The 17,390-nt window shown below is 42.2% G+C and overlaps 1 protein-coding gene across 28 annotated transcripts in view; it reads right to left on the bottom strand.

Moving 5' to 3' along the window:
* The window catches only part of LOC110528266 (engulfment and cell motility protein 2), a 38,647-nt gene extending 21,356 nt beyond the window's left edge, over positions 1-17,291 (bottom strand). For 2 of the 28 annotated variants that reach the window (XM_036983854.2, XM_090241534.1), the window contains exons 1-10: positions 17,181-17,289; positions 15,725-15,795; positions 10,703-10,803; positions 9,990-10,030; positions 4,832-4,904; positions 4,624-4,674; positions 4,195-4,364; positions 3,827-3,926; positions 2,144-2,295; positions 1,758-1,836 (exon numbers count right to left, since the gene is read on the bottom strand). In XM_036983854.2, the coding sequence (XP_036839749.1) occupies positions 1,758-1,836; positions 2,144-2,295; positions 3,827-3,926; positions 4,195-4,364; positions 4,624-4,674; positions 4,832-4,904; positions 9,990-10,030; positions 10,703-10,780 (744 nt within the window). In that variant the 5' untranslated portion in view covers positions 10,781-10,803; positions 15,725-15,795; positions 17,181-17,289. Of the gene's footprint in view, positions 1-1,757; positions 1,837-2,143; positions 2,296-3,826; positions 3,927-4,194; positions 4,365-4,623; positions 4,675-4,831; positions 4,905-9,168; positions 9,322-9,989; positions 10,031-10,702; positions 10,804-15,664; positions 15,796-17,180 lie in introns of all 28 variants that reach the window. The other 26 variants (XM_036983855.2, XM_090241535.1, XM_090241530.1 and 23 more) reach the window with 23 other exon arrangements.
* Positions 17,292-17,390: the final 99 nt, after the last annotated feature.

The raw sequence follows: 17,390 nt of genomic DNA, 5'->3' as shown, positions 1-17,390 counted from the left end.
CTCTAGGCCATCGAAGGTTAGCATTTGCCCACCTAAGTCAGTGACGATGCCGAACTGCAGTCAGGTCAAGACCCTGGTGAGGACAACGAGTAAGCAGATGAGCTTCCCTGAGACGGTTTCTGACTGTTTATGCAGAAATTCTTTGGTCGTGCAAACCCACAGTTTCATCAGCTGTCCAAGTGGCTAGTCTCAGACCATTCTGCAGGTGAGGAAGCCAGATGTGGAGGTCCTGGGCTGGCGTAGTTACACATGGTCTACGGTTGTGAGGCTGGATGGACGTTCTGCCAAATTCTCCAAAAAGATGTTGGAAGCAGCTTATGATAGAGAAATTAAAATTACATTCTCTGGCAACTGCTCTGGTGAACATTCCTGCAGTCAGCATGCCAATTGTACGCTCCTCAAAACTTGAGACATCTGTGACATTGTGTTGTGTGACTAAACTGCACATTTTAGAGTAGCCTTTTATTGCCCCAGCACAAGGTGCATTTGTGTAATGATTAGCCTTTTATTGTCCCCAGCACAAGGTGCATCTGTGTAATGATTATGCTGTTTAATCTTCTTGATATGCCACAACTGTCAGGTGGATCGATTATTTTGGCAAAGGAGAAATGCTCACTAACAGGGACCAACATTTTACATATTGTATGTATATTTTTGTTCAGTGTATTTCGATACAGTTCTGAGTCCGAAAATAATTATTTTTTTTACACTGATTTCCAAATTTGACATCAAATTTAAAATAGCTTGCCTCTTAAATTGCATGATGTCAAATTTGGAAATCAAAATGTTTTATCTTTTTCCCATGCATCTACCAGACAGGATGTAGGAGAAGAAAGTATTGCGTGGGTGACTTCCTACATAGTACAAACTCTAGTATCCACATCTGTCTCACACATACTGCCTGTCCGTCTGCCAAGGCAGTTTTACTCTGTTTCTCAGTGTAGAGTGGTTGCTTGACAGTTTACTTTATGATGTATAACATTTTAGTGATTTAGCAGACGCTCTTATCTAGAGCGACTTACAGTTAAGATCTTAAAATAGCTAGGTGGGGGGTGCTGTAGGATTATTTAAGATACTCTTCAAAGAGGTAGGGGTTTCAGATGTTTTTGGAAGATGGCAGGGACTTGGTTGTCCTAGCTTCAGGGGGAAGCTGGTTCCACCATTGGGGTGCCAGGACAGAGAAGAGCTTGGACTGGGCTGAGTGGGAGCTGCCCTCCCATAGAGGTGGGAGGGCCAAGAGACCAGAGGTGGCAGAACACCACCTTTCATATTGTGTGTGCACATTTCAAGGTAAAGACTTTCTTCAATAAGGAAAATAGATGGACTAACTAAGCATAGAGAGCAGAGCACAGAATGACCAGAGGTCATTAAACTCGATGACAGTGGGGTTGGCCTATATGACATGGGTTATTTATTACTGACCATGATATGTGTGAGTGACCATGAAGTGTGATGTAACAGTGAGATATGTATTACATTACCCTGATGTGTGTGCTAATGGCTGTACCATATATGAGACCTATGTTAAGACTTTCTAACCCTTATAGGTGCTAGTACGAGTGACGATGGTTGAGTGTAAATATGTTGCAGAGGACCAGTTCAGTGGGGGTTATGTACTAGTGACTAAAATATGAAAACTAGGTTAAGACATTGTCTAACCTTTATAGGTGGTATTCATGTATGAGTGATCATAGTTAAGTATAAATATTTTGCAAGAGGACCCTTCCGGTGTACTGGTGAGCAGGTACTGTACTGACCTGCCGCCTGTCCTCCGGTGCCTTGAGGAAGAGGGCGTTGATGAGTGCGATGGCGTATGTCTGGATCTCCTGATTGGACCTAAAAGTCACATCAGACACAGCAACACCAGTTAGAAGCATCTGGTTCTAGGAATTCTCACATGGGCATAAAAACATTAAGTTGCCACTGGTTAAGTGTATAAGTACAGTACTCAGATAGTATTAGTCTGGGGTTCTACACTTCTAAGCTTAGTCATAATTATAAGGAGGCAGAGCAAGGCAAGGCTTGTCATCTACGCTCTATTGCACTGACGTTAGTTACGCCACTACATTTCTACACACTAACTCAGGCTACATCCCCCACACAGCTGTATGTGGGAGGCCCCAGTGCGTGTGTGTGTGCTCACACTTGCAGGTGCCCGATGAGCTGTCCAACGGTGATCTCCTGCGCCACCCGGTGGTAGAGGCTGTGGCTGTTGAGGACCATGCTTTCCAGGATGGCCAGTGAGCGCTGCAGGATGGATACGTCTACCATCGGCTGGTTCACGTAGCTCGCAATCTGACCAGACAGGAGGGGGAAATACTCCATTAAAATGGACACCTAAATCTAGAGGCTTGTTGATTACAGCTAGGTTTATGAGGTAGTTTTGAAAGCTGATTTACTAAGGTTTGAGATTAAGACTACATACCCCAACCAGAAACCATGGATTACAGACAGCATCCGCACTGAGCTAAAGGCTAGAGCTGCCGGAAGCTTATAAGAACCCGGAAGCTTATAAGAAATTATATGCCCTCCGACGAACCATCAAACAGGCAAAGCGTCAATACAGGACTAAGATCGAGTCGTACTACACCGGCTCTGATGCTCGTCGGATGTGGCAGGGCCTGCAAACCATTACAGACTACAAAGGGAAGCACAGCCGAGAGCTGCCCAGTGACACGAGCCTACCGGACAAACTCAACTACTTCTATGCTCGCTTCGAAGCAAACAACACTGAAACATGCATGAGAGCACCAGATGTACCGAAAGACTGTGTGTTCACGCTCTCCGCAGCCGATGTGAGTAAGACCTTTAGACAGGTCAACATTCACAAGGCTGCAGGGCCAGACGGATTACCAGGACGCGTACTGCGAGCATGCGCTGACCAACTAGCAAGTGTCTTCACTGACATTTTCAACCTCTTCCTGTCCGAGTCTGTAATACCAACATATTTTAAGATTGTGATCAAGGACAATGTGATTTTCTGGATTTTCCTACCACAATTTTGTCTGTCATAGTTGAAGTGTACCAATGATGAAAATTATAGGCCTCATCTTTTTAAGTGGGAGAACTTGCACAATTGGTGGCTGACTAAATACTTTTTTGCCCCATTGTGTGTGTGTGTGTATGTGTGTATGTGTGTGTGTGTGTGTGTGTGTGTGTGTGTGTGTGTATGTATATATATATATATATATATACATACATACTGCTCCCCTTTAATTACTTGTTACTTTGATCTCTTATTCTTATCCATATTATATGATATCTATCCTTATTTTTTTAAACTGCACTGTCGGTTAGGGGCTCGTAAGAAAGCATTTCACTGTTGGATTCGGCACGTGACCAATACATTTTGATTTGAAACATGTCTGTCAAATGACATACAGTTGGCAAAAAAAACTATCCATACATACTAACCCTAACCCTTGTACAGTGCTTGTTGTTGTGCTGCACATCATAGGACTTCATCAGGGAGAAAACCATTCACAGAAGATACAGCTGAAAGAGCTCCAAATAACATGGGGGGGTTGCTAGGTAACAGCAACCAACTCAGTGCTGGCAGCCAATGAGGGGTTGAATGTCAAGTAATTAAAGAAGAGAGAAAAAATAAATAAGGGGAGGACTTTGAGATAGGCCTCAAACTACTGAAACTACCAAAACTAATCTACAAAAGAAAGTTCCACATATAAGTTTCATCAAACTAATCAAGAAATACATGACACATTTTTTCCATTGCAGACAGTGTAGGAATCTAACATCTGGGCTTCCTCATATGCCAAGTTTTACGAAGAGTGTTGTGTTTTGTGGAAGTAAGGAGGCGAGTTCTAACCTGTTTGATGAAGGACAGAGAGATAAGGTCCCAGGACACAATGCCATGGTCCATCAGCTCCAGGAAGGCTGTGAGAGTGAAGGCCAGCATCTCCCCAAAGCTGAAGAGAGAGCAGACTAGAGTCAGAGGACAACACTCTATATACACACTGAGTAAAACAATGTATTTTTTTATTTTTAAATAGGGCCATATTCACCAACAAAGTCCTACGACAACTCTTCCTATGCGCCACCAACTACAGCCACAAACAGCATGCTATCAGTATTAGTAGTAAAAATGGTCTTGTGGGCTGACTCTGGCCTGAGTGATGCCAGTTTGAGACCCCCACTTTAGACAACAGACCCATGGATTGTCTGTATGAGACTCACTGGGTGCCACTCTCCACCAGGCGTGCCAGGGTTCCAATGCCCTCCATGCTGATGAACTCAGTGGCGAAGGTGGGGTCAGCTGACAGCTTGGCCAGCTCCTTAAGGGCCTCCAGGCGGGCGTCTATGCCGTGGGACTGGATCCTGTCCAGGAGCTGCCGCGCTGCACGGGCCTATTGGGGGGGGTGGGGGGGGGGGGGGGTCAGGTATGCCGTTATATTGAATGTTTTTACCAGGTTTACCTCTGACTACATTAGCTTGATATATGCAGGCAGCAACCGTTGCTGAGAAATCTATAACGTAGCAATAGGGTTTATCTAATGCAGCAAACATTATTGTGAACTGTAAAGCCGTCATTATATAGAATTAATCAAATATAATTTTTGAGGGGAGGGGGATTAAATAACTGCATGTACAAGAAGAGTGTCTCACAGGAGATATGGCTAATCGAAGGATGGTTCCATTCTTGATTTCACTACGGCTCTGGAAAGAAAGAAAATGGTGAACATTGCTACTACCACAGCACTTCTCTAGAGTCATTGGTAATATCACATAGAAATAGTAACATACTAAGGAACCATGTAGTGTATTGTGAAGAATTGTAAACAGCACTTTATTCTGCCATGGCGCTGAGGCTCACCTGCTCAGTAATGTAGAGCTGAGGACCGTCAGCATAACGCAGGGCAAACTGTTCCGAGCCAGACAGAGACCAGCTGTGGACACACACATGCACAAAATCTATTGAAAAGTAAGTGACCGAATTCACCAATTTTCCACTTAATACCAGAGCGCACTGACCTCCCTAAACATGAGGCAGACAGAAGCTAAACCCATAGATTTCTCAATAAGACCTATTACTATAATGACGTGCGTTTGTTTTTCCACCCTACAGAAAATACATACCATGTGCATAAGGTTAACAAACGTGATTATCGGAGCCTCCAGCATTTCTATTTGCCAGAAGATCAGATGGGGAACATTGTACAAGGAGATATTCAGTGGGCGTTAAGTGTTAGAAAAAAATCTAATGCATTCAGATGTGAGAGGGAGGAAGCAGAGAAGAGAGAGCGAGAAAGGAGAAGTAGGGAGTTAGCAAAAGTCTCAGTATTCATGATGGACAGACAAGGTAGATTAGGAGACAAAAGGAAATGGAAAGACAATGAGAGGAGCCACTCGGGGAGAACGAGTCAGAAAGAGATAAATGAACATTCAGACAAATAGGGAGAAAGAAGGAAAGAAATCAAAATGTTTATGAAATGGATGAATATAACCCTAACTCCATTAGTCAGATATCAACAAAGCAAAACAAATGTAACCCCTAAGCACACGGTTCCACTTACTTAGACTGGGTCTGGCCTAGAAGCAGATTAAGGTCACCTTGGATGCATCCCAAATGGCACCCAATTCCATAGATATTTAGGGAATAGGATGCCATTTGGGACATATTCCTTGTGTGGCATACCTTGGACTTAGTGAGTGAAGCCTGAGTATTGGCTAAAGGTTGTGTCTGTTTATTGGCAGTGGTATATGAGTAAGCTCTGAAAGGGTGGAGTACCAGAGCATTTATGTGTATCTGGGGATTACGCTGAACTGTCTGGTATTTTATTGAATAAATATCTGCATCTAATGCAAAATCATTCTGAACTTGTACGATAACATACCATAGTGAATCAGTATAGCATCACTAGAATCAATTGGTATGATGGAGCAAGACTGTAGAAGGCATTCAAAATGGGATTTGTTATTGTGTGCAGAACCTTCAGCAGTATGCCAATAGTAGTTAGTTACTCCAAACTGTTCCATTTCTACACAGGATAATATACAGTACCAGTCAAAGTTGACACACCTACTCATTCAAGGGTTTTACTTTAGACAATTTTCTACTTTGTAGAATAATAGTGAAGACATCTAAACTATGAAATAACACATATGGAATCATGTAGTAACCAAAAAAGTGTTCAACAAATATTCTTCAAAGTAGCCACACGTTGCCTTGATGACAGCTTTTTACACTCTTAGCATTCTCTCAACCAGCTTCATGAGGTAGTCACCTGGAATGCATTTCAATTAACAGATGTGCCTTCTTAAAAGTTCATTTGTGGAATTTCTTTCCTTCTTAATGCATTTCAGCCAATCAGTTGTGTTGTGACAAGGTAGGGGTGGTTTACAGAAGATAGCCCTATTTGGTAAAAGACCAAGTCCATATTATGGCAAGAACAGCTCAAATAAGCAAAGAGAAACGACAGTCCATAATTACTTTAAGACATGAAGGTCAGTCAATGCGGAAAATGTCAAGAACTTTGAAAGTTTCAAGAGCAGTCGCAAAAATCATCAAGCGCCATGATGAAACTGGCTCTCATGAGGACCGCCACAGGAAAGGAAGACCCAGAGTTAACTCTGCTGCAGGGGATAAGTTCATTAGAGTTACCAGCTTCATAAATTGCAGCCCAGATAAATGCTTCACAGAGTTCAAGTAACAGACACCTCATTAGTGACAATGTCAGTGATTAATTTAGAATTCAAGGCACACTTAACCAGCAGGGCTACCACAGCATTCTGAAGCGATACGCCATCCCGTCTGGTTTGCGCTTAGTGGGACTATAATTTGGTTTTCAACAGGACAACGACCCAACACACATACAGGCTGTGTAAGGGCTTTTTGACCAAGAAGGAGAGTGATGGAGTGCTGCATCAGATGACCTGGCCTCCACAATCATCCAACCTTAACTTAATTGAGATGGATTGGGATGAGTTGGACCGCAGAGTGAAGGAAAAGCAGCCAACAAGTGCTCAGCATATGTGGGAACTCCTTCAAGACTGCTGGAAAAGCATTCCAGGTGAAGCTGGTTGAGAGAAAGCCAAGAGTGTGCAAAGCTGTTATCAAGACAAAGGGTGGCTACTTTGAAGAATCTAAAACATTAAACAATGGTTTTATTTGTTTAACACTTTGTTACTACATGATTCCATAGGTCATGTCTTCACTATTATTCTACAATGTAGAAATATTACAAATAAAAGGAAAATCCTGGAATGAGTAGGTGTGTCCAAACTTTTGACTAGTACTGTATATCCAGTGCCATGTGAAAGTATTCACACCCGTTGACATTTTGTTGTGTTACAGCCTGAATTTAAAATAGAGATTGTGTGTCACTGGCTTACACACAATACCCCATAAAGCCAAAGTGGAATTATGTTTTTAGACAATTTTACAAATAAATTAAAAATGAAAAGTATTCAACCCCTTTGTTGTGGCAAGCCTAAATAAGTTCAGGAGTATACATTTGTTTAAAAAGTCACAATAAGTGGCACGGACTCACTCTGTGTGCAATAATAGTGTTTAACATGATTTCTGAATGACTGCCTCATCTCTGTACCCCACACATACAGATAATTGTAAGGTCCCTCAGTTGAGCAGTGAATTTCAAACAGATTCAACCAAAGACCAGGGAGGTTTTCCAATGCCTCGCAAAGGGCACCTATTGGTAGATAGGGTTTTTTAAAAAGCAGACATTGACTATCCCTTTGAGCATGGTGAAGTTATTAATTACACTTTGGATGGTGTATCAATATACATAGTCACTACAAACATCCTTCCCAACTCAGTTGCCAGAGAGGAAGGAACCCGCTCAGGGAATTCACCATGAGGCCAATGGTGACTTTAAAACATTACAGAGTTTAATGGCTGTGTTAGGAGAAAACTGAGGATGGATCAACAACATTGTAGTTGCTCCACAATACCAACCTAAATGACAGAGTGAAAAGGAGGAAGCCTGTATAGAATAAAATATTCCAAAATGTGCATCATGTTTGCAATAAGGCACTAAAATAAAACTGCCAAAAAAGAATAATAATAGGCAAAGACATGACTGTCCTGAATTCAATGCATTGTGTTCAGGGCAAATCCAACACAACACTGAGTACCACTCTTCATATTTTCAAGCATGGTGGTGGCTGCATTATGTTATGGGTATGCTTGTCATCGGCATGGACTAGGGAGTTTATATGATACAAAGAAATTCAACAGAGCTAAGCTATGCACAGGCAAAATCCTAGAGGGAAACCTGGTTCAGTCTGCTTTTCAACAGACACTGGGAGACAAATTCACCTTCAAGCAAGACAATAACCTAAAACACATGGACAAATATACACTGGAGTTGTTTACTAAGACAACATTGCATGTTCATGAGTAGCCTAGCTACAGTTTGACTTAAATTAGCTTTAAATTAACTAAATTAACTAAATTAGCTTTAGTTTGACTTAAATTAGCTTTAAATTCTATGGCAAGACTTGAAAATGGCTGTCTAGCGAGGATCAACAACCAACTTCACAGAGCTTGAAGAATTATTTTAAGTGTGCAAATATTGTACAATCCAGGTATGCAAAGCTTATAGAGACGTATCCAGAAAGACTCAAAGCTGTAATCGCTGCCAAAGGTGATTCTAACATGTATTGACTCATGGGTGTGAATACTTAGACATTTCTGTATTTCCTTTTCAATAACTTTGAAAACATTTTCTTTAAACATGTTTTCACTTTGTCATTATAGGGTATTGTGTGTAGATGGATTCAGGCTGTAACAACCACATGTGGAATAAGTCAAGGGGCATGAATACTTTCTGAAGGAATTGTTTTTTGTTGGCTATGGCTAGAAATGCTGCAGATGTCATTTGGTTAGCTAGCAAGAAATGTGAATTGCTTTTCTAGCTAGCTGTGGATAGCATACTGTATCTCTTAGTTGTCGATCAAATGGGCGGACAGGCAAGTTCCCATTCAGTTGTCAAAACATGGGTTGGGACAAGCATGCACCGGCAGGCAAACTGCAGAAAGACGAGCAGGCTGCTATTCCCCATCGTTTATCGGCCAACTAGCTGAAAACATTTGAGAGGGTTTATCTAATGTTCCCTCGTTAGATTTTAGTTTAGCATTAGTTGTTGATCTTGCTGATGTGCATAGGCAACTGAGGGAGAGATAGCCTACCTTTTCATGGTTGTTTGATCAACAGGTTTGTCAAGTTCCCAAATGTAAGAGGACTCCCGTGGTATTTACATATTTGCAGAAATCCATTCAGGTGTATTTTGTGGCTTTCGGCAAATGCTTTCTAATGATCTAAAGTCACGCTGTTGCTACTGCCTGTAAACACACAATCCAGTTCAATGTGAATGAAGGCAGACCATCTGGAAAATGGTTTATTTGCATATAGGCCTACTATAGCTCTGATTGACTATGTCACACCGGTCTGTGTAGACTCTGGTCCTCTGGACAGGACAGATGTTTTTATTAGGTTTTATGACTACAGTGTATTAATTGTCCAAACACCCTGCCACTTTCCCACTCTATGTAGCTATAACATTTTCACAAATGCCTTACTATATGTCATTCCAAAACATTTTATGAATTTATGACATGAAAATGACCATATCTAAGTGCTCGCTATCTAAGTGTGACAAATGTGTAATATTCTTCCTGGGGATATGAATGATATGAACATATTTTAAATAAGATGTAATCTTGCTAAAATGCTGTCAATTCCACTTTAATGATATAATAAGACATCTGGCATTGTAATGAAGAACATGTGTGATCCAGTCCATGTGTAATGGCTCATACTAACATTTCTCTGTGTGTTCTTATTATGGACCTGCTATACATGTGGCTCCCGCTGAGTCCATCTAGCTACCACTAGTCTTACGCAAGTGAGCGCAGGGTGTGTGTTCATCACACACACACACACAGTAAACATTGTTACGCCATTAGCTCCAGCGAGAGCAGAAACAGCTGAGTGTGGAGCTGGTGCTTACCCATCACACACCTCCCGTATGATAGACGACAGGGGCTTCTTCTGCAAAACAGACGCCAGACAAAAAGAGAAACTGTCAAACTCTGCACTGCCACTGGAATCGCAGGAAAGTTGCTGATTGGTCAGAAAATACCCTTTTATAAGTTAACAATGGTTCTCACTCCTTGCTTTGCTTGGCTTTCCTCAGAGGAAAATAAACATTGATGGATTTGTTAGTGGGTAGGCGCTGTTGAAATTGTGTTGGACAAAATCAAATCCACTATTGTGTTGCCAGCAAAATACAGAGAAATAAGATATGTGCTAGAGCTAGACTCACCAACAAAATCTCAGTGATGTAGTTTATGCTTGTCTGAGCAGAAAAAAAACATACTGTAGCTTTCTTTTCCCTTCAATTATTTAATGTGGAGTCTCTTGTGTTTAAAGTATCTGACACAGGGAAAACAGACTTCTATAAAAAGTTTGGTTGAGAAGACAGAGTGGAGGATTGATGCTGTTAAAGACAAAACAGACCAACAGAAACATCAGCACTACACAGTGCCTGGCTGCCCTATGGCCTCTGACCACAGAGGCTGTCCTTTTCTGTTAATTTCTCTAGGATTTTACATGGTGAATCGCCAACGTTCGTCGATACCCAGCAGGCGATCTATTGTGCACGGCTGATGTTCATGTTGGTATGTCTTGTCGTTGAGTGGTGTTTTTAGACTGGACACTGACCTGGTCAATCTCCATGAGCTGGGCGTTGGCACCGGGCCACTCGATGGCCACCTTGACGATGTCAGAGGGGGGTGGCATGGCTGCTGTCTTCTCACGCACCACTAGAGGACAGACATCACAGAGAAGAAGAAACAGCTCCTTATTACTGTTACATCATTAGATATGATCCCACTTCCGCCACCATGTTACATTATTAGATATGATCCCACTTCCGCCACCATGTTACATTATTAGATATGATCCCACTTCCGCCACCATGTTACATTATTAGATATGATCCCACTTCCGCCACCATGTTACATTATTAGATATGATCCCACTTCCGCCACCATGTTACATTATTAGATATGATCCCACTTCCGCCACCATGTTACATTATTAGATATGATCCCACTTCCGCCACCATGTTACATTATTAGATATGATCCCACTTCCGCCACCATGTTACATTATTAGATATGATCCCACTTCCGCCACCATGTTACATTATTAGATATGATCCCACTTCCGCCACCATGTTACATTATTAGATATGATCCCACTTCCACCACCATGTTACATTATTAGATATGATCCCACTTCCGCTACCATGTTACATTAGATATTTCAACATGACCACATTATGTTGGCATTAACGTTTCACAGCCATTTTTAAACTTCATAGTTAAATCACTCATTCTGTTGGCCCAAATGTGGCTTAAAACACCAGTTCATGGTATCAAAATGGTTCCTTACTAGTGGCACAAGGTCAGACGAATACCCTTCTCTTCATTGCCAAACAGCATCCATTCAATTTGGTCTCATTACAGTCCAGTTTGTCCTTCCCCACATGACAATACAAAACTTTAATGAGAGTGATCTAGGGTAGAAAGATGGGACCAGGACCGCTTTTACGGCTGTAGTGGCTTGTCGTAGCATCTATCAGTGTAATTAAACCCTCAGATGTAATACCTGAAGTAGCTAGTAGCTACACACTTTGTTTGCCTTTAACTAAGAGCCATTTTAACAGCTTGATGTATGGTGGTCTGGGCCATCAACGAGGAGACAGGGCGTTTATGTGGACATCTTCTAAATATCAGTGGCCAGGGTTTTAACATCAAAGCCCTGGACCACCAAGTGGAAAACAGGCTGACATTATGCATATGTAACCTGAACTTAACTTCAGCTGTGTCCCTGACAGAAATAGTCTAGCACTAAAGCCAGATGACCATTTGACAAAGAAAAACAATGTCTTGCTGTTTAAATACACAATGTTTTGCCTGTCTGTGTTTACTCCACTATACGGTCAAATTCTCTGTTGTTGCCGACATAAACATTTCATTCATCAACATTGTATTCAGACGCCTACAGAACCTTTCGAGATTCTTTCTGCACATTTCTGTACAGAAGATTTGCATGCAGGCACACACATGCACTGTATCTGGGGTAGTTATAAACAGCAGGTTTCACATATCCACATCTCTGGCAGGCTCAGTCCTCCCACTCAGGAGTCCTAGCACCTGTAGGTGGGCTGGGTTGGTTTACCACAGCTCCCCGATCTACTGCAGATATAACAGCACCACAGCTCCCCGATCTACTGCAGATGCAACAGCACCACAGCTCTCCAATCTACTGCAGATGCAACAGCACCACAGCTCTCCAATCTACTGCAGATACAACAGGACCCTGATCTACTGCAGATACAACAGCCCCGAAATCTACTGCAGATACAACAGGACCCTGATCTACTGCAGATGCAACAGCACCACAGCTCTCCAATCTACTGCAGATGCAACAGCACCACAGCTCTCCAATCTACTGCAGATGCAACAGGACCCTGATCTACTGCAGATACAACAGCCCCGAAATCTACTGCCGATACAACAGGACCCTGATCTACTGCAGATGCAACAGCACCACAGCTCTCCAATATACTGCAGATGCAACAGGACTCTGATCTACTGCAGATACAACAGCCCCGAAATATACTGCAGATGCAACAGCACCCTGATCTACTGCAGATACAACAGCCCCGAAATATACTGCAGATACAACAGCACCCTGATCTACTGCAGATACAACAGCCCCGAAATATACTGCAGATACAACAGCCCCCTGATCTACTGCAGATACAACAGCCCCGAAATATACTGCAGATACAACAGCACCCTGATCTACTGCAGATACAACAGCCCCGAAATATACTGCAGATACAACAGCACCACAGAGCTCAGGTTTATCCCTGCTAGCCTCCCTATTCTAAATCCACAGGGAATCTTTGCTCTGCGCTTGGCTGTCGTCAGGCAGTGCGATGACAGATGAGTGCGCATCAAAGGAGTAGAAATCAGTTCCATTTTACTGGGGAACCACACAACGCATAATCAAGCAGGGCTTTTCACTGCACGGTACAGATGTCGGCACTCTCCGAACCAACACTTTTTGTTGAGTGTTGGGCGGTGGGAGGAGAGAAGGAGGTTCTAAAAACTGTTTTGTTTGGGGAAATGTCTGTACACTGTCTTTTGCCAAATGCACAATGACTGGAAGGCATCCAAAGACATCAGTGAACAATCCTTCTCCCAGAATTCCCTCTGTCTCCGGGGGCCCCACTCTGGCTGGGAAGCCTGTTGGTGGGTTGTCATGGCCGTGGTTAAAAGTGTCCCTGTTTGTTTGGCTTGGTTCTCTTGCTGTTTTCTAGACAGTTTTCAAGAGGGATATTTTCAAAGCAGATACAATCTCAGGGTAATTTACAGGTTCTGTGAACTAATAAATTCAAGCACCAGTTTTATTATCGATTGATCCTACTGAAAAAATCCTGAACTGCAAATGCAGTTCAATTCAGAAATCATAATCTGGGATTATTATTCTGCAGTAGTTGCCTAATGATCAACTGAAGTGGTCTGTGCAACACTTGTTAACTTTGAGGAAAATGAAATCCCATTCGCAACACCTCTAATAACAAGCTGGGTCCAATTCTATATTGCCTTTGAATAAAGTATTACTTCTGCTCTCATTTCTGGCAATAATATCCATACATGAGTCTCTCCAAGTTATGCAACTCAAGGGGATAGGAGAATTTTGCAAAATGAGAACAAGTCAAACCACAATCAGGAATGAGACTTGCCTTTGAGTGAATAATGGGGCATTGTGCAACAAAGCCACTCCTAAACAGGCTGTGAAAAATCTGCAGAGAAATACTAAGAATTGAGTCCAAGACTGGCCGGGGCAGGATAGCTCATCAGTGTACATTCAGAGACTGACTCTACTACACAAAAAGCATATGCTAGTAGTCTATGCTCCACTGCTGCATAGAATTACACAAACAGTTTTATATGAACACATCAACAGTGTTGGGGATTGTTTGAGGGTTTAATTCCTTAAAAAGTCATTTAATATTTTTTTTATTTCAACTAACATCTTTTTCTTTCCATGCTGTCACTGCATTTGAGGCAAACATCAACATGAAAATAGACACATGGCACATGTAATTAGGGCCAGGATGATACCAGTATCACAATACTTTTTTCAATGGCAAAAATGAAAACACCATGTAGACCAAACTCTTTGGTCCTTTAAAAATCAGCTGTAGGCCTATGTCAAATACTGTGTGCTATAGCTTGGATAATACATGTGACTCTGGATGACAACATAATGTTAGTTTCCAACACTAGGGTTGTTTTCCTAGAGAAGTTAAATCCGCCTTGTGTTTTGTTTCCTTGACACGATACTAACGAGTATGGTGATACTGGTATCGTCCCGGCTCTACATGTAATGGATCAATTAAAGGTAGGCTCAGCGAAATGACGTTGCCACAAGCAGCAGCACAGATATTGAGATGAGCGAGATGCAAGATTTGGCTCTAACAGTCACATACAGTACCTGCATATGTGCATGGGCACCAAAACAGAGGAAAAGTTGAGCCTCGCACTAGAACGGTTTTAGTTTCTGCGGCAATCAACCCACTATGCTATTTACTTTCTGCATCTATGTAATGTCGCTGAGTCTACCTTTAACATTGCTACACAGGAACTCCTGCCATGATATATCAACTGGGCCACAACGCTGCCATTGTCTGGGGGTGTAAATGAGAGAAGTTCATTCCCAGTCTGAAATCACACCCTATTCCCTATGTAGTGCACTACTTTTAACCAGGGCCTATAGGGCTCAGGTCAATAGGGGCGGCAGGGTAGCCTAGTGGTTAGAAGGTTGCAAGTTCAAATCCCCGAGCTGACATGGTACAAATCTGTCGTTCTGCGAACTGATTTTTGATACCATGAACTTGCAAGAACGGTGTTCATTTTGTCAGGTCACGGAATAGCTCTACAAAAATCGTTAAATGAGGCTCTTTCAAATTCTTGAATCAAGTGTAGCAAAAGTCAGACCGCTAGATCATAATTGAATTTGAAATGAGGGAAAGAATTAGAAGCCGAGTCAATATTCTACTGGTGAACAATAATGGCATGAAACACAAGTCCAGCATAGTAAGGACACCGACAGAATATCAACTGTGAATTCCATTAGTTGACAGAGGGCCAAGTGCTACCAACCACAATTGTGTGAAAACCCACTAAGCGCCACTAAGAAACCAGAGTCCATGAAGGAAAGGGCTAAGAGGTTGAAAGAGACTGTGTGTGTCTAGGTTGGGGGGGGGGGGGGGGGGGGGAGAGGAAGAAATCAGACAGTCAGTACAAGTCAGGACCTATATGCCTGGGCAATTACAGAGAGAATTGAAAACAGATGCCCAGTAAGCCTGAGAGAGAGCCATTCTTAATTTAGCAGGATTTCCCCTCTCCCTATAACAAAGACTATGCAGTCTCAGCAGCCATCTTGTTCAACATGAATTCACAACAACAAAATACTGCTGTTCCTGCCTAGAACAACTTTCCCCCACACATTTGAAGACAGTCTCAGCCCGGCTCTTTTTTAATGCTAAAAGGCAAATCTCAACTCTGTGTTGCTAATCACTTAAAACCATTAAATTGGTACATTGTTTCTGTTCCCTGATCCTGGGTCTTATCTTAACGAGATATGGCGACCGGACCTCGCCTGTTGGAGCGTTGAGTGGGCACCTCACTCGCTCTCGCAGTCTCACAGTTCAGAACATGGCATCAGCTCCCCTGCAAAGTCAGACGGACAAATAACCGTCAGAGGAACTGTAGTACAGTCAAATATTCACTCTCTGAGGTTTATGTTGAGCACTCCTGTAAATTTCTTCTTTGAGAAGTTCCCTTCAGTCTTTTCTTGATGTTAATAACAAATCAAATACTGACAACCTGCTTTCAAAGACTTTTAATCTAAAACTGCTTCAGTTACATATCAGATTGTTTTCAATCTCGGAGAACGCTTTCAACTGATGGAGTTTTTTTAATGTATTATTTTATAGCCAGGGAGGGATTGTCTTGCATTTCATATTGATGTGGGAATGGAAAAACTGTAAGCTAAAATAGGAATTTCCAAGGCATGCTGGCTGAAAATAAGGGACAGTACTACTGCTTCGAAGCTCAGCTACTCTAGCAACCACTGACCTACCTAATCTAGGAAAGGTATGTGAGACTCCAAATAACTGATCCTAAAGACCCCATAGCGCACCTACCTACCACTGCAATGCTCGAGTGACAATAGTACAGTAGTCTTTCATCCTTTGTTTTCAGGACGCAATCACATGCATGATCCTGGCACCTTGACATTCTATTAGGTACCTGATCTAATAGGCTACTGTGTCACAAAATGTCTCCAGCTCGCAGGACAGATACTGAACCTTCTGTAGAATGACGGGGACAGAGTCTCCGTCTCTCATAGATGTCACAAGGCAGCTGGATACATTTGTAACAATGTTATTGATTGCTCTCCACCACCACTGTAGCAGCAACACGGTTACTCTAGACAGACTGAGCTGCAGCCAGGATGCATAGTGACTGGCTGTAACTTGATTAATTGGATTGAGCTGGCTTTAAAAAGGCATTCCTGCTGTCAACGCTATATTTTTAGAAACCATGGCAAGCATGGACAATTGTGAAATATATATTAGTACCCATTTTATAAACCATGATATCACATACAGTGACCATTCGTAATTAGCTAGCCACGAAGGCAGTGGGCTGCAAATGAGCCGCATCGCGCAAACCATGTAATTCGTTACTAATTTTGGGGCGAAACACCGAGTCTAAATTAAATTGTTACCAGTAGTCAATTGAAAACGTTGAATTTAAGGACATTCATATTTACAAACTGGAATCCCCAGCAATTGAATTACATGGAACATGTATTACATTTACAGAACGTATTCGTCTCAAGAGGGAATCACTACACTGAAAAAAAGCCTTCACGCGATATTCCTTCAGCGAGAGATTTGTTCCTTCGCAAACATCTTTCAGCAGGCTATTGCCGATGGGCTTATTGGTTTGCAGGCGCGCGAAAGTTACAATTTAACCACCAAATGATAATTTATCCTAATTGTTAATGTACTCATAGTAAATCGTTCGTTGTAACGGTATTTACTTACCCCATGGCTTGGACCTGATCGCCGCCGTTTAATACTTCCACCAATGGAGCATCTGTGGTAAGATGATACATCACCACGCCCCATAGGCGGGACACAAGGTCTGTGTCCACCGCGCTGCACAACTCCCGTCTTTTATACACTTAGATTTTTAAATCAGTGCATGTGCAGCGAAATACATGTAAACATTTAATATAACTCGTAATGTGATTC

The sequence above is a fragment of the Oncorhynchus mykiss genome, chromosome 7, assembly GCF_057628025.1.
Source record: "Oncorhynchus mykiss isolate SJ-2025 chromosome 7, ASM5762802v1, whole genome shotgun sequence".
In the NCBI taxonomy this organism is placed as follows: Eukaryota; Metazoa; Chordata; class Actinopteri; order Salmoniformes; family Salmonidae; genus Oncorhynchus; species Oncorhynchus mykiss.
This window is presented reverse-complemented; position numbering and strand designations above follow the sequence as displayed.